Source organism: Amphiura filiformis, chromosome 11 (genome assembly GCF_039555335.1).
Source record: "Amphiura filiformis chromosome 11, Afil_fr2py, whole genome shotgun sequence".
In the NCBI taxonomy this organism is placed as follows: Eukaryota; Metazoa; Echinodermata; class Ophiuroidea; order Amphilepidida; family Amphiuridae; genus Amphiura; species Amphiura filiformis.
The window spans coordinates 2,392,204-2,406,797 of record NC_092638.1 but is presented as its reverse complement, the minus strand read 5'-3'; the positions used below and the strand labels follow the sequence as shown (position 1 = coordinate 2,406,797).

The following is a 14,594-nucleotide window of genomic DNA, read 5'->3' as shown; positions in this document are numbered from 1 at the left end:
TCTATTGATGCCAATATTTGTTATGACTTATTATGTAAAGAGGAATAATTTTACATCGTTTTGATTAAAATTGGAGCAAAGTTGACCACTGTGGAGGTCAAAACTAGACATTTGACTTGTTGCTTATGACCTGAGGTGTAGCAACCCATTCTGAGCACTTTTGTAATTTCGCGGCAAAATGGCTCGCCAGATTATTTGTTTCTGTTAGGTTTTTGCAATGGGATACCTTCAAGACCATAAAAATGTACACACTCTTCTGCCAGTGACATTATCCGCCTCTCTATAATGTTGAGCATGTTTGCAGATAACGGTTTCAAATCTTAGCACATGCTTTCCGGTGATTATGTATAAAATGAAAGACAGAGATAAAAATATTTTATCGCGTCTGACGTCTCTGTCAATTACGGACCTTGATTGGTTAATTCAACTTAATAGCGTGTAAAAGGAAGGCCGGTTTATCTGGTGCCGATCGGAGAAAAGGAATAGCAGAAAATGGCGAAAAGGCAAAAAGCAACTTTTCTAGGCATTGTTGACATGGTGCATTCGCGAAAGAGATGGTTTATATGTTTAATGGTGCAAAATTAACAATAAGGCGTTCGGTTATACTGCCGCGTTCAGCAAGTCATCATCATGACACTTGTAAACAAACCGTGCTCGAGTTTGATGGACAGATGACGTCAGACGCGATAAGATCTTTTTATCTCTATCTTTCATTATAGTCTTATTAACATTTCGTAAAAGCTGACTTTCTAGAGAGATTGAAATTTCGAAACGTACGTATCGCACACCCGTAGATGTATTCAAAATTCCGTTACATGAGAATGATTACGAATAGATGTACGGGAGCCTTACGGCTCTTCTGATTGCCACAGAAAAACAAAGTATGCACTATTTGAAAATTGATATGACCTTGCGAAAACTTACTTGATATTGCACAAACAACGCCTGCGTCATGAGAGTGATCACATGATGCAGTGTTACCATTCCAAAGACAATTATGAATATCCGTTGAATTTTCACAATTAACGTCCGTCATATGAATGGCACCAGTTCCTTGCCCAAACCTGCCACAACAAGAGGCTTCAATAGCAGGACCAAGATTCAATTGTCTGCAGATGACATTGGCATCATCAAGATCCCAGTTTTTGTCACAGACACTGCCCCAAGTACCATCCAAGAAGACCTCTACACGTCCTTCGTACTTATCAGATCCATTAACAAGTCGGACTATGAAGATAACGAGAGTGAAATAATAATAATTATAAGGACAACTAAGAGTAATGACAACAACATTAATAAGTTATAATCATTTTAACATTAATGCTAAACACGAAACAAGAACATTATGGTAGTTATGTCGATTCTGATCATATGGAGGAAAAGATCAAAGATGACGATCATTCACTTAATATTGAATCAGAAGTAATAACCCACCTCTCTGGCAAACAACACCAGCAACATCTTTAGGACTGCAAACATTGTAATCCTCGAAATCTTCATAATTCCCCCAACCAAGATGTAGACATTTGCCTATTTGTGATTCATCTCCTTTGCATGACACACCTGAAAGCCAGATCGGTTTCGTCTCAACACTAAAACTGGATTCGTAAGTAATCGTCTTGATGTCGGGAAAACCCAGACTTTGACAAACAACTCGTCCAGGATACGTATTCCAGTAGTGATCACATACGGTTCCCCACTTATTTTGGAAGAATACTTCGATGTTGCCTTCATGAAGATCACTTCCACCTACCAAACGGGTTTGAATGCTTGACCAAGGATCTAATAAGAATATACAGGAAAACACATAGAGCGTGACAGTAAGCAGCGATATTCTAATTCTTATTCATTGGTATATGTACAACATTCTTTCCTTCTCTTCCTTCTTAATTTTCCTTCTCCTTTCCTTCTTCTTCATCATCATCATCATCATCATCATCATCATCACCATCATCATCATCATCATCATCATCATCATCATCACCATCATCACCACCATCATCATCATCATCATCATCATCATCATCATCATCATCACCATCATCATCATCATCATCATCATCATCATCATCATCATCATCACCATCATTATCATCATCATCATCATCATCATCATCATCGTTGTCGTCTTCGTCTTCGCCTTTGACTTCATTTTCGTCTTCTTCTTCTTCTTCCTCTTCTTAATTTTTTTCCTCTTTATTCTCTTCTCTATTTTCTTGTTGTTTTTCTTGTTTTTCTTCTTTCTCTTCTATATCTTCTTCTTCTTCGTCGTGGTATTCCTCTCATTATTCTTCTTCAAATGACTATAATATTGTCCTTACCGTGACACGTGACGTTGGCTACATTTAAGCATTCTTGATTTCTCAATGCATCGATTACACACTCCTGCAATTGCTCTTCATCCCCGAGGCATCGGATTGCAACAAATGACTGACCAGGTTCCAAACGATAATCGTCATTGATAAAGTCTATTTCGTGTGTATTCCACAAGTATTGACACATCAAATGAGCTTCATGCATACTAAATTGATCTCCGCAAACAACCTGCCACGTGTTGTTCCGATAAACTTGAACCATTCCCGCCAAATCATTCATCCCGCCGACTAATCTTGCTAAGTAAGATTTTGAATAAAAATAAGTTTCCAAGTGACGATTATTTGCACACAGAATTGGATGTCTAATCACAACCGCACAGTGTCATCGACCCTATATCTTCATGGCAGGAATCGCCATGGTAGGTTAAATCCACAGCCACGATTAGCCATTTGGTTCAAACCTTTAAAGCTCTTTTAAACTAATAATTAGTCGAGGGACATAACTAAGGCTACTCACAATAGCCGGGTAATCGATCTTGGTTGTGCGTGATTAAGCTTGTATACCCCATTGAGGTCAATGGTCATCGACTTTTATACTGCCTACAGTGAGTGCAGCTGTACTACACGCTGCACGCTGTAGTCCATAACAGGACCAACGCAATATAAAATGGTCAAATTTTGAGTTCAAAGCGCACGGCCAATTTTCAAAGCGCATTCTAGCGACTATCATATCTGTTCAACACGTATTTCCAAGTTTATGAGACCAAATCTGGTTTCTTGAAAAAAAAATCATGACGGGAGATATTCATCATTTTCTAACCCGGTATCAGAAGATTTTCGTCTGATATCAAAATCGTGCATAGCAATTCACGTGTATCGATCCCGTGTATTCATTTTAGTGTCCCTTCTGCACCAAATAATTATTAGCCAGGCGGTGTCGGTGTGAACCGTCACTGTATAATCTTTAGCTGCCAGCACCAAATGTTATCATTATTAAATGTCATAATTATAATGAAATATAACTTATGAATCTCTTTATTTAGACCAAATTAAGCATATATCCATGCATCTTACCAGATATACCTATTTAAGCACACATTTGTGACCAGCTCCCACGAAATGAGCGTAAAGTAGTAAGTTGGGAGTTTCGAGACGTTCCAACGGTTGAGTTGGTGTGCTTTGCTTGACCTGTATTGGCAGTGGTATGTCCTTAGTGTTAATGGAGAAAGAGTTGAATACAGAGTATCGCCCTTATACAGGTGTCTTTAAAGAAAGAATAGCAACTCAACAAATGGTGGGTCTTAGACCACCAACCTGCCGCTTTACGCTAATTCGTGGGAACAGGTCGCATTTGCATCTTACAATTGTCCACATTAAAATAATGTCAGCATCTTGCGTCTGATCACATTCGCTTGGCGCAGCTACATGGACCTTGCCTTATAGTCCTCTACATCTTAGCCATATGACTAAATACGACTAGGGCAGACTCCTTGTTATCACCTCCCCATCAATTGACCTTGCCGTATTCAATATTTTCTCTTACCAGTTTTAAAACTGACTCTAGCATCTTGAGAATGCTCACATTCGCTTTACCTCCCCATCTATTGAACCCGAAATCTTAATGTTTCTCTTACCAGTTTTACAAATGACTGCAGCATCTTGAGAATGGTCACATTCGCTTTGTCTCCCCATCTATTGAACCCGAAATCTTAATGTTTCTCTTACCAGTTTTACAGATGACCCCAGCATCTTGAGAATGATCGCATTCGCTTTGCCTCCCCCATCTATTGAACTCGCAATCTTCAAGGTTGTTTTCTTTACCATCACACAAAACATCTCCTACCCAGATTTCCCCTGATCCAGAACCAAAATAACTCCTAACAGCTTCTCCGAATCCTGAGAAACCCAACTGACGACAAACCACTGTTGCATCCGATATGTCCCAGTATTTCTCACATATTGTTCCCCATTGATGTTGGTGGCGCACTTCTACACGGCCTTCAAATGGACCATTTCCACCTTGGAGACGTATCTGAAGATAGTCAGGTTCTGTCAATTGAAAAGGTAATGACCACGTGGCACGTTAAAATGTCATTCCGTCCTACATGGTAATAGGCGTATTGCATAACATTACATATAACCAAGGGGTTATTCCATGTTATTACAATATGCATATTGGGCTATTACATTTAAAATCCACACCACAGGGGGAGTATCAACTTCTAATGGAAGGAACACATTAGCAGCTCCACTCACCCGCCCTCAGTGAAAGATTCAGGTTGAATTTTTTAGAGGGTATATAAAATTCAAATGGAGCTCCCTAATATGTTCATTCTATTTTAAATTCATACTTCCTCTGTGGAAGATATTCCCAAACTCTTCCACATGGGTAGTGTGACTTTTAAATGGAATACCCCATTGTATTGACGGATGAATTCGAATCAAATTGTCTTCCGGAGGTCAACCCTATGATCCACGTTTACAGGCTAGAAAAAGCAAGTATTTTGCATTACTTTATTGATTTCTGTGGGCTTGGACAGGCATTTTCCATATCACATAGAATAATTGTACAAGATGAAACCAAAATCATGGATGTAAGTCTAGAAACATATGATTGGCTTCACTGTGATTGTCTGCGTATGCCTTACCTTTGCCGGCTAAGGTGATGGGTTAACATTTAAACGATACAATCAGTGCAATGGATGATCCACTGTTAGCTTGAGTCATTCGGGTGTAAACACAACCGATTTAGTATGCTATATGAAAAACCTTCATAGGACTAGGGTTGAGGCTTTGTAAATCGCAGCCGTAATATTAGCTATACACACCGGGGCGATGACACTGTGCTATACATACACATGATAAATGCTCCCAAAATTCGAGTTCACTCAAATTCATGATAAAGGTTATATCACTTATTATTCTTTATTAATGGATGTTTTCTAAGTTGTACTCATTAGTCACAACGTCTTATTTGGCCCTTTAGCGCTATCGGTACCCCGATGGCACATTCTATCGCACCCTAGACATTTACAATATGCTTTCGTTTTTTATTTATTAAAAGAAAAATTATAATACTATGCAAATGTTAATTATTATACTCGATACGGTGTGTTACATCACCAGGGTATGAGAGAAAGAGTCATCGGTAGCTAACCGGGCACCGTTAGCTCTTTAGGACTAAATTCGATGTGGTGCCTAATACCAAAAGGGTCGCATAATGGGAACTCCATAGAGAAGTGATCCTACCTTCACAGCTTAAAGTTAGTATATCAGTGCAGTTATCACTTATAGTAGACGGGCATTCCAACGTGTTAGTCTCATGTCCATGACAATCAAGTAAGACACCTGACGTCACTGTTGTCACAACAGCATAGGTCGACATTACTTCTCCAAATCCTAGTTGATGGCAAAGTACTGCTGCATTTGCCTCGTCCTGTCGCGTATGGCAGATATTTAACCAACTGTCTTCTATAAAAACTTCGGCTATACCTTGGAATTGTGAACTACTGCCTGTTAGTTTAGCTGTAGTATAATGATGGATACATTCGTTAATATTATAGTATTTTGTGGCTCACTGACAAGTTGAATGAAGTGTGTTTTCATTTACGGTTTCAGAGCTTTGTGAATTTCTGACATAAAAACACGAGATGAACAGGGTACGTGCTCATCTAGACAAAAGAATCGTTAAATTTTACAGTCTTAAATTCGAGAGAAATTGCACGGCTTAATTGACTTGTATGAACTCCCACTTAGACGGGAGTTACTCGTAAAACTCGACAAAAGAGGACATTGCAGGGAACATGTCAGATTTGTCGGTCAGCATATATAGATATTGAATAAAATTGAATCCCATCGGATAATTTAAAGCTTCACCCTTTCTTTAAAATATTGTTTACCCGCGAAAATATATCTTTAAGCATTCGTGTCTTAAGTGGAGCCTCCCTTAAAGTACAAAGGTTATACAAACATATTTTTGGAGAGTACAGATCAGGGTCTCTTAATACTGAAAACATGAAACAGCCCAGTATGTATGTTTAAATGCAGAATGGTTTGATATTAACACAAAGGACACGATTCAATGATTTTCAATAATTTACTACATAGTAGTGCGTGTTTACCATACAACGCCAACATTCTGATAAATATAACAGTATTTAATAGCCCCGCAGGGCAAGAAAGCAAAAACATTAGTTTCCTACATGAATGGGGTGGCTTACCTGGTTGACAAACAACGCCAACATTCTGATAACCATAACAGTATTTAATAGCCCCGCAGGGCAAGAAAGCACAAACATTCGTTACCTACAAGAATAGGGTGGCTTACCTGGTTGACAAACAACGCCAACATTCTGATAACTATAACAGTTATCCTCCCACCATCCTTGATGCCAACATTCATCAATACTTGTCTCGTTTCCAATGCAACGAACATTATCTAGCCATGTATACTTATCACCTTTTCCAAATTGTCTGGTATGTGATGACAAAACCCCTTCAAACCCCAACTGACGACAGATAACATATGCTTCTTTAAAGCCCCAGTAGTCATCGCAAATCGTGCCCCAGTCGCCAAAACTAGGGTAGAATATCTCTACGCGACCTTCATGAGAAGCGGAACCACCGCGAAGACGGACGTCTACAAAAGCTTTGCCTGAGGGTGAGTAAAATAAAGTGCAATTCTCAACTTTCAAATTGCATTTTGTTTCTACATTGATACACAATTTGCCAAATGAACCAATAGACGCCGTCAGCGTGACGTCATATGCCGCCATCTTGTGGGTACACGCTGTGATGGTCGTTCGATCTCCATGCGTGAGCAGCAAAATCACTGCGTTGAGGCGCGATAACAGCTGCGTGGCACGCTGCGCCTTGCGCGTAGTGTCCGACGCATGAACACACAGATCATTTGTACCCACAAGATGGCGAAAGGCTGACGGCCTCTATTGTAAAGAAATACGAGTATACAGGATTGTTTATTAAACATTGAAAAGGTAAAGTTAAAGATGTGCACTATTTTAAGCAACAGTTGCTAAGTTCAGGAAATAAACAGCGCCATGTAATTTTAAAGAAACGTTTTCTTTACATTGAGTCGATAATGTACATTTGTCATGCCAATCATACATGTTTTCTTGAATAATTACTGGAAGCCGGGCATCAAATGATAGTGGCATCGGTTAGTATGAACATTCTAAAAGAAAATTCTATTTCGTGATGGCCCTAGCACAGCAAGCTAGATTACACACATTAGAGACCTTGCGAAATGAAGTTACTTTAACTTTAACTTTAACGTCTAGAGGATTGGTTTTGAATACATAATCCTCTATACTCCTCTAGACGTTAAAGTTAAAGTTAACGTAACTTCATTTCGCAAGGTCTCTATTATCTTACAAGAGGAGAAGAAACTAGAGCGGATCGATTCTCGGGTGGTCCGTCTTAGAGCCCTTGGTACTTGGTAGGGTTTAGAGGGTAGAGATCCCGAAAGCTACTGGGTTTTAAGCACTCCTTACGCTTTTCATTACATTCTCTCACATTGTTTCCCTTTCCTTTATTTATTTTAGAACCAGGTTGAATGTTTTATCTATATATGTACATAAATTAGCGACTTTGTGTGAAAAAACTAAGTATCGCAGTGACACTAGTATCATCATAATTTTGTAACCAATCTCATCACTGGTATCGAAGAATATTAAACTGCCAAATATACCTTATAGCTGTATTTCAACCCTTCAGATGGCAGGTATTTTACACAATAAAAGAGAACCTGGTTTATTCAATGAAGAGTCTGGTGTCTTAACCAAGAAACCCTGATTTCGGGATCAACAAATAACTTGTTTGTCGATCAATGAACCAGTTGTTTCATCGATAAACCTGGTTTTGTCTAATATTAATATAGTTCTATAACTTCCATTTAACCATATGAATATTCGAGAAACATTTCTCAATTTCTAAAAATAATCGTTTTAAATACAATCAGATTAGGGTCCGAATTAAATTTGGATTCTTATCTAAAATGCCAAATACAATGTCTTGTTCTGAAAATGATTCACCGAAAATAAAGATGATCTTTCAACACGATAAGAAATATTACATTTCCGAGAAGGAACACAAATTTCATTGGACAATACCTATACTCGACCAAAGTCCATCAACTGCTAGATATATATGTACAATTTTAAATTGAAACTATCTTAAATTAAGAGACGGAGTACGTAGTTTTGATATAGGTTTAACCTTTCTCAATTAGCAACATTAAAATATTGTGCCAATTTAATTTCTAACATGGACTCATTGAATAGTTTGTTAACACAAATATTACGTATCATTTTACACACTTTGTTTGCAAGTTGTTTTAATGAATAAAAAGAAGTCATTGCTGGATATTATATCAACATCATATTAAATTCAGTTTCTCTAACATCATATTCAAGAATACAGTCTTTATGTCTTTTTTGTCTTTATATTTTTTTTTAATATCTGTCAATTTAACATATTTTTTTTACTGCATGTTATCTAATTTCTAATAGGCTTATGGTTAAATTTGTATTTGCTTTCCAATTGTTTCGAATTTTGATGTATAATCTAAATTAATATTATTAATATACACATAGACTAGTTATATGTGATGCGATCAAGCAAAATCAGTCGGAACTCGGAAATATTGATTTTGAGATATAGCCAAACAAAAGAAATATTTCCTTTAATTTGTTTCCTGTTGTTTTGTTTTGGAAACTCTTTAATTGCTCACATCTTTGGAACTGGTTGCTCAATTTCAATGGGGTTTTCTGCAAAATGCAGCTTTGTAAATGCTTTTTACTATCCTATAGATGAGGTGACCTCAATGTTTATCAACAAAGGCAAGGGCGAACTGATATATCGATATGTTTGAGTGAACCCCACGCAACCACTACACTGTTCAATAGCCTTATTGTGATGTGGCTGGAGTTTTAAAAACACGAGCATTAAAATATGATGCGCGCGCATACTGCCAGGCAAAAAACAATGGATATTGTGATGGTGCGTGCGCATACTGCCAGGCATTGACGTAAAAAAAATGAAAATAAAATATTTCCGAGTTCCGACTGATTTTGCTTGGTCGCATTACATATATGTAGAGCATAATCTATTGAAACGACAACTGTAATTTCCATTTCCCTGTCAATATATGCTTAGTAAAGACCTAAATATGAAAAATACTATCACTATTTTATCTTCCTTGGTAGTCAAATATCCCGTACCTGTGTATTGTTTCCGGTAGATATTAATAAGTTAACCCGACAGTGACCATGCTGACCCACATCTGAATATTGCACTATTCACGAGATGTGCCACTCACTATCTTTTAACGAAATCAATTTTACCAAAATTGTCATTAAAAGGAACGTCAAGTTTCGCTTGCCTTACGCAAACCTTACGTTTTAAGTTTGTTTACAAACGTATTGCTGTCTATATTTCCTTTGAATATTGGTCAAAATGGACTCATTGACCTAGACATTGACCTAGTCAATCTGTTGTCACTGAATAGAATAATTCAACACGACCTATATCAATATATTCTTGAACAAAACTATCAACAATAAAGAAGTGTTCTGAACCGTAAAAATTGGACGTACAGGGTGTCCCTGAAAGAAATGTATCGTCGGAAACTGAATTGTTTGGGTATTTTAACGCCAAAACCAAACATAACTAAATAACCGATGCGGTTGTGGAATATATCAGCTATCACATAATTTTGACCGCTCAGTTTACTTTTGGAAATAAAAGAATTTTACGAAACTACCTTATTATTTTCAATCTGTTCCAAGGAATTACATATTGATCACTGACAATTGAATACATGAATACAAAAGCCACCTAAGTCCATGCGAAGTTATTTTGAGAGAAAAACCCGTGTATCATTTTAATTCCTTCAGTTAGATTTACCTGGTCAATATGGTAAGTTTTACGTGCAAATGAGTGGATTAACCTGTATTAGGTATGACGATTAGCATTTCAGGGACTTCGTGGGGTTCATTTTAAATTTTAGACTTTGGTTTTTTGAATCATATACAAAGACAACAATGTTAGAATGAGATTACCACTAGTAAGATAATACAAAATAAAGCGCACAGGTATGTATAATGTTGATAAGCATTCTGCCATGTAATATAAACCACACACTTTCCTTTATTAAACCCATTTTTTTTCAAAAGTCACTCTCTAGCAATGAATGTGTTACAAGTGGACTTTTATACATACTGGATTTCAATCAATGTTTTACAAGACTCAAATCATGGAATTGGGTGATTCTTTCATACATGCTATTTTTCACATGCTCAATAGACACAGAAGATGAATTTGAGTTGTTCTTTCATACATATGACAGGCCTATGTAAAGGAACACTTTCCCATGCTTAACTCAATTTGGTTTAAGTATGGACTTAGGTGGCTTTTGTATTCATTCAATTGATACCTCATTCGCTGTTGATGCGCAGTGATTAGCACCCCGAACACAGATCATCGATTGATATTTGAATCCGTGGAAAGGGTTGAAAATGGGGGATTTTTGTAAAATTCTTATTTTTCAGAACGACTTGGTATATTGTCAAAGCTCATGTGATCGCCGATTTATTCCACAACCACACCAATTATTTAGTTATGTTTAGTTGCAGCGTTAAAATACCCTGACTATACAGTTCTTTCAGGGATAACTTGTAATGAATTTTCAGTGTTGCTAGATTTCCAGGCTACTATTGATATTATCTGTTTTGAATTGATTCAGTGAGCAGTAAAATATTGACTCTGAATTTGAATCAATCTGAATAGGATTTCAAAAACAAACTGGCATTGAATATGTTGAAATACTAAGCCCTGCTATCTCTATAGTTTTCTATGCTATGGAGTACGGTGCTCTCAATAACTAGTCATCATTAGACTTGTTTCAAGTCCTTTGGCGTCCATAGTTAATGAATGTAAAATTCATGGAAGCTTTGCCATATTTGCCAAAAATTTCTGTTTCAAAAGTTATTCCTTTGAAATAATTATTTAGCATCATAACTTTGTAAAAATTGATTTGACATTTGAATTGTTGAGGCCAGATAGTGGACTTTCTTATCTTACTTTACTCCAGGCATACTGTGCACTGCAGGGTAGTGTTTGAGCAAAATGCCACCACGCCCACCCCACAAGGCACACTTCCTCCCTAGCTTATGTTGCCAGCTTGCGTCCTACACAAAAAATCTGACCTGACTAAAAATTTTAGAGAGTCTAGTATATGATAGGCCTACTTCTACCACTGATTATATACATGGGTCCTATGAGGAGCATGAATAGAGAAAAAGTAAGGTGGAAGCCTTGATCAAGGCTAAGTTATCATTGATGTTGTCAAATTTGGGTAATTGCTGCACTCATACATGTACTATAGATAATCACATATTTATACAGGGCACTAACATTTTAAATCGGTAACTATAATTTCCAGAGCGATTTCTGTACCACGCCCTTTCTTGCAACTTCATTTCACCAGATTAACCATGATGAAAATAAACATGAACACTTTTAATGCGTAAGTATCCGTCAATATGAAAACAAAGGGGAACATGGTGAAGAGACTGATAATACAATTACAAGAAACTATAATAATAATAATAATAATAATAATAATAATAATAACACTAATAATAACAATAATAATAATAATAATAATAATAATAATAATAATAATAATAATAATAATAATAATAATAATAATAATAATAATAATAAAATAATAATAAATTTAGGAACACAAATGACAAAACAAATGCGTTCCATCTGATACTTGTACCTGGATTTCTACCTGCCGCTGCCCAAATTGTTGGTTTTACCCCTGGCATTCCACTCATTTTCCCTAATTATTTAGGTCTTTCCTAGGTGGGATGGTTCTAAAGGTGATGTACACCTGTTTATCCCAGCCTATTCGCTGGTCTTTTGGAGGGATGGATAGCCGAATCAGCTAAGTGTTATAATTTATATAATCCATACGTTAATTGTAAGTGGCACATGCATCCTGTTCATTTTCATTTGTACAATCTGAAATTGGGCATACCAAGCATACTTAGGGTACTTAACGCATTTTAAAATGGCGTTAATGCATTTAAAAAGTGGTTTTAACGTCAGCCTACTTTTAGGGAAGGAAATGTTTTAACAGATTGATAAAGTAGGTTATGGTTTAATTGGTTTTCCAACGGACGTTGCACATATTACATCAAGGATCAAAAGATGATGTACAAGAAAATACATAATATATATAAGACATTTTTGCGCGGGCGGGTGCTGTTTCGCAGGTTTGCGATTTTTCTGCGCTCGTACACGTGGTTTTTCTACGCTTGTATATAGTGGATGCCGTTTCGAGGGTTTGCAATCTTTCTGTGCTTGACCTACCAGCTCCTACCATATGCCTACCGCACAAATGTTAACCTTTTGAGACCATAAGAATAATTTGATATATTTTTTATTTTTCATATTTAACAGTCCTCGAAGTAAAATTTACAAATCTAATGATATTTACTTAAAGTGTATGGAGCTTTCATGGCTTTCTTTAAAAGTGGACAATTATTTAAATAAGTAACAAAAACTGGGTCTCTAAGTTAATTGGTCAAACAGTAGCATATTATGTTAACAATGTTGTACGTGCATAAAAAGTAGCCATAACCATTATAATTGTAAACAATAATTATAGTAAACGGTGGGAATCGCATTTGAAAGTTGCTATTTTCTATGCTAGCATGTCATTTTCTTGTTTCTCTATTACAAAAACAAATCCAAACCATGAAAAAGAATTATGTGCTCGATCTGTTGAGACAACCTTACGCTCGTATTTGTATAAAAGACCCAGGTATAATTGAGTCTGAAGATCTACATCGACGGGTTGACGGGGAGTCGGGCGGGCGGGGCGGAGTGGACCACGAGGTAGCGATTGTTGTACCACGAGACAAATAAAACTGACACGAAGCAAATCAACTGAAAGTGTTTTGCACATGCTGTGACTTGTATGAAGTTTAATTTCAATTTATACATGCTAATTTTTTACATGTTTTATTCTTATAACCAATAATGAAAATATAAAGGTAACGTAAAAAAGGGAACTTGGGAGCAACATCTGGACACATATACTCAAGATTGTTAGTGCTTTAAGACTTTTATCATGGGTGTACAGGCAGCATTTCTTGGTCAGGATGGAAAAACAATATAAATTTCAGGGCAAATACGAAACTATTCCTGGTTGCATCATATTGACCCGGTATTATCAGTGGGATACAAACATATACTCTTTTCAACAGAAACTGTATAATCCTTTTAAAGTAAAAAGGACAATATTTGCGATAAAAATTTATCTTACGTTATTTTTACCCATGATAGGGGTAAAAGGGGGTGTCATTAGTACATTTTTTTAATTTCTTGTTCATTTGGTATTTTCTTGTTCAAAACTTTTTGACCCCCCCCCCCCCGCCACCCGTTAGTAACCAACAGTTTGCCCCCCCCCTTTGTGGATCTTTTTTTTTGTGTCACGTTTTGCCCAACACCCCACCAAAGTATTTATGAACATTCCCTAAATTTAGACAATTTTTACAGTTACATCCCCGGGTTACATCTTTATCATTATGAGATAGCTTAAGCGGCGACCAAGCGGAAACACGTATAGAAAGATCTCTACATCTTTTTAATCTATGTTTATACAATAAAAACTGATAAAGAAAGTGAAAAACACGTACCTGTATAAGCTGACAAATTCAAGTATAAAAGAAGGTGAAACAGCAATAGTTGGCTTTCCATACCAATGTGTTATGACCCATGTACACTGGATACTTTCGCAAGTGTATCGCGAAGTTCAAATAATATTATTTATTTCCCTTTTCCCTTGTTTATACGTTCTCTAAATATGTTGCCTCCAGTGACCATTAAGCTTGTATAAATAGCTTGTCAATCTCGCGATTACATTAGATCCTGGTAGTCACGGTGAATTGGTATAACGATAAATAACAACTGCGTACAAGTGACACGTACTGTATAGAAAGGAAGTAAGGAAGGAACACGATTGGTACATGTACAGTACGGTTTGGGTTATTCAGTCAACATGGTCAATAGGTTTGAATATGCTGCATTAGCACTAAGCTCACCATGCTCACTGACACAAAATAAGCTATCCCAGCAAACACCGAAAAAAATCTAAACACGTTATTAACGTGTTATAAACACGCTTTGGTTTTATTTAAAATGTTTCAGGTGTTTCAGTAATATTTAGACCGAAATTATATTTAG

The 14,594-nt window shown here is 36.7% G+C and overlaps 1 protein-coding gene across 1 annotated transcript in view; it reads right to left on the bottom strand.

Moving 5' to 3' along the window:
- LOC140164305 (uncharacterized) overlaps positions 1-14,328 on the bottom strand; it is a 36,039-nt gene extending 21,711 nt beyond the window's left edge. The window contains exons 1-7 of the mRNA XM_072187577.1: positions 14,048-14,328; positions 6,643-6,969; positions 5,565-5,840; positions 4,041-4,364; positions 2,322-2,612; positions 1,435-1,782; positions 925-1,227 (exon numbers count right to left, since the gene is read on the bottom strand). Coding sequence (XP_072043678.1) covers positions 925-1,227; positions 1,435-1,782; positions 2,322-2,612; positions 4,041-4,364; positions 5,565-5,840; positions 6,643-6,969; positions 14,048-14,108 — 1,930 coding nt within the window. The 5' untranslated portion in view covers positions 14,109-14,328. The remainder of the gene's footprint in view (positions 1-924; positions 1,228-1,434; positions 1,783-2,321; positions 2,613-4,040; positions 4,365-5,564; positions 5,841-6,642; positions 6,970-14,047) is intronic.
- Positions 14,329-14,594: the final 266 nt, after the last annotated feature.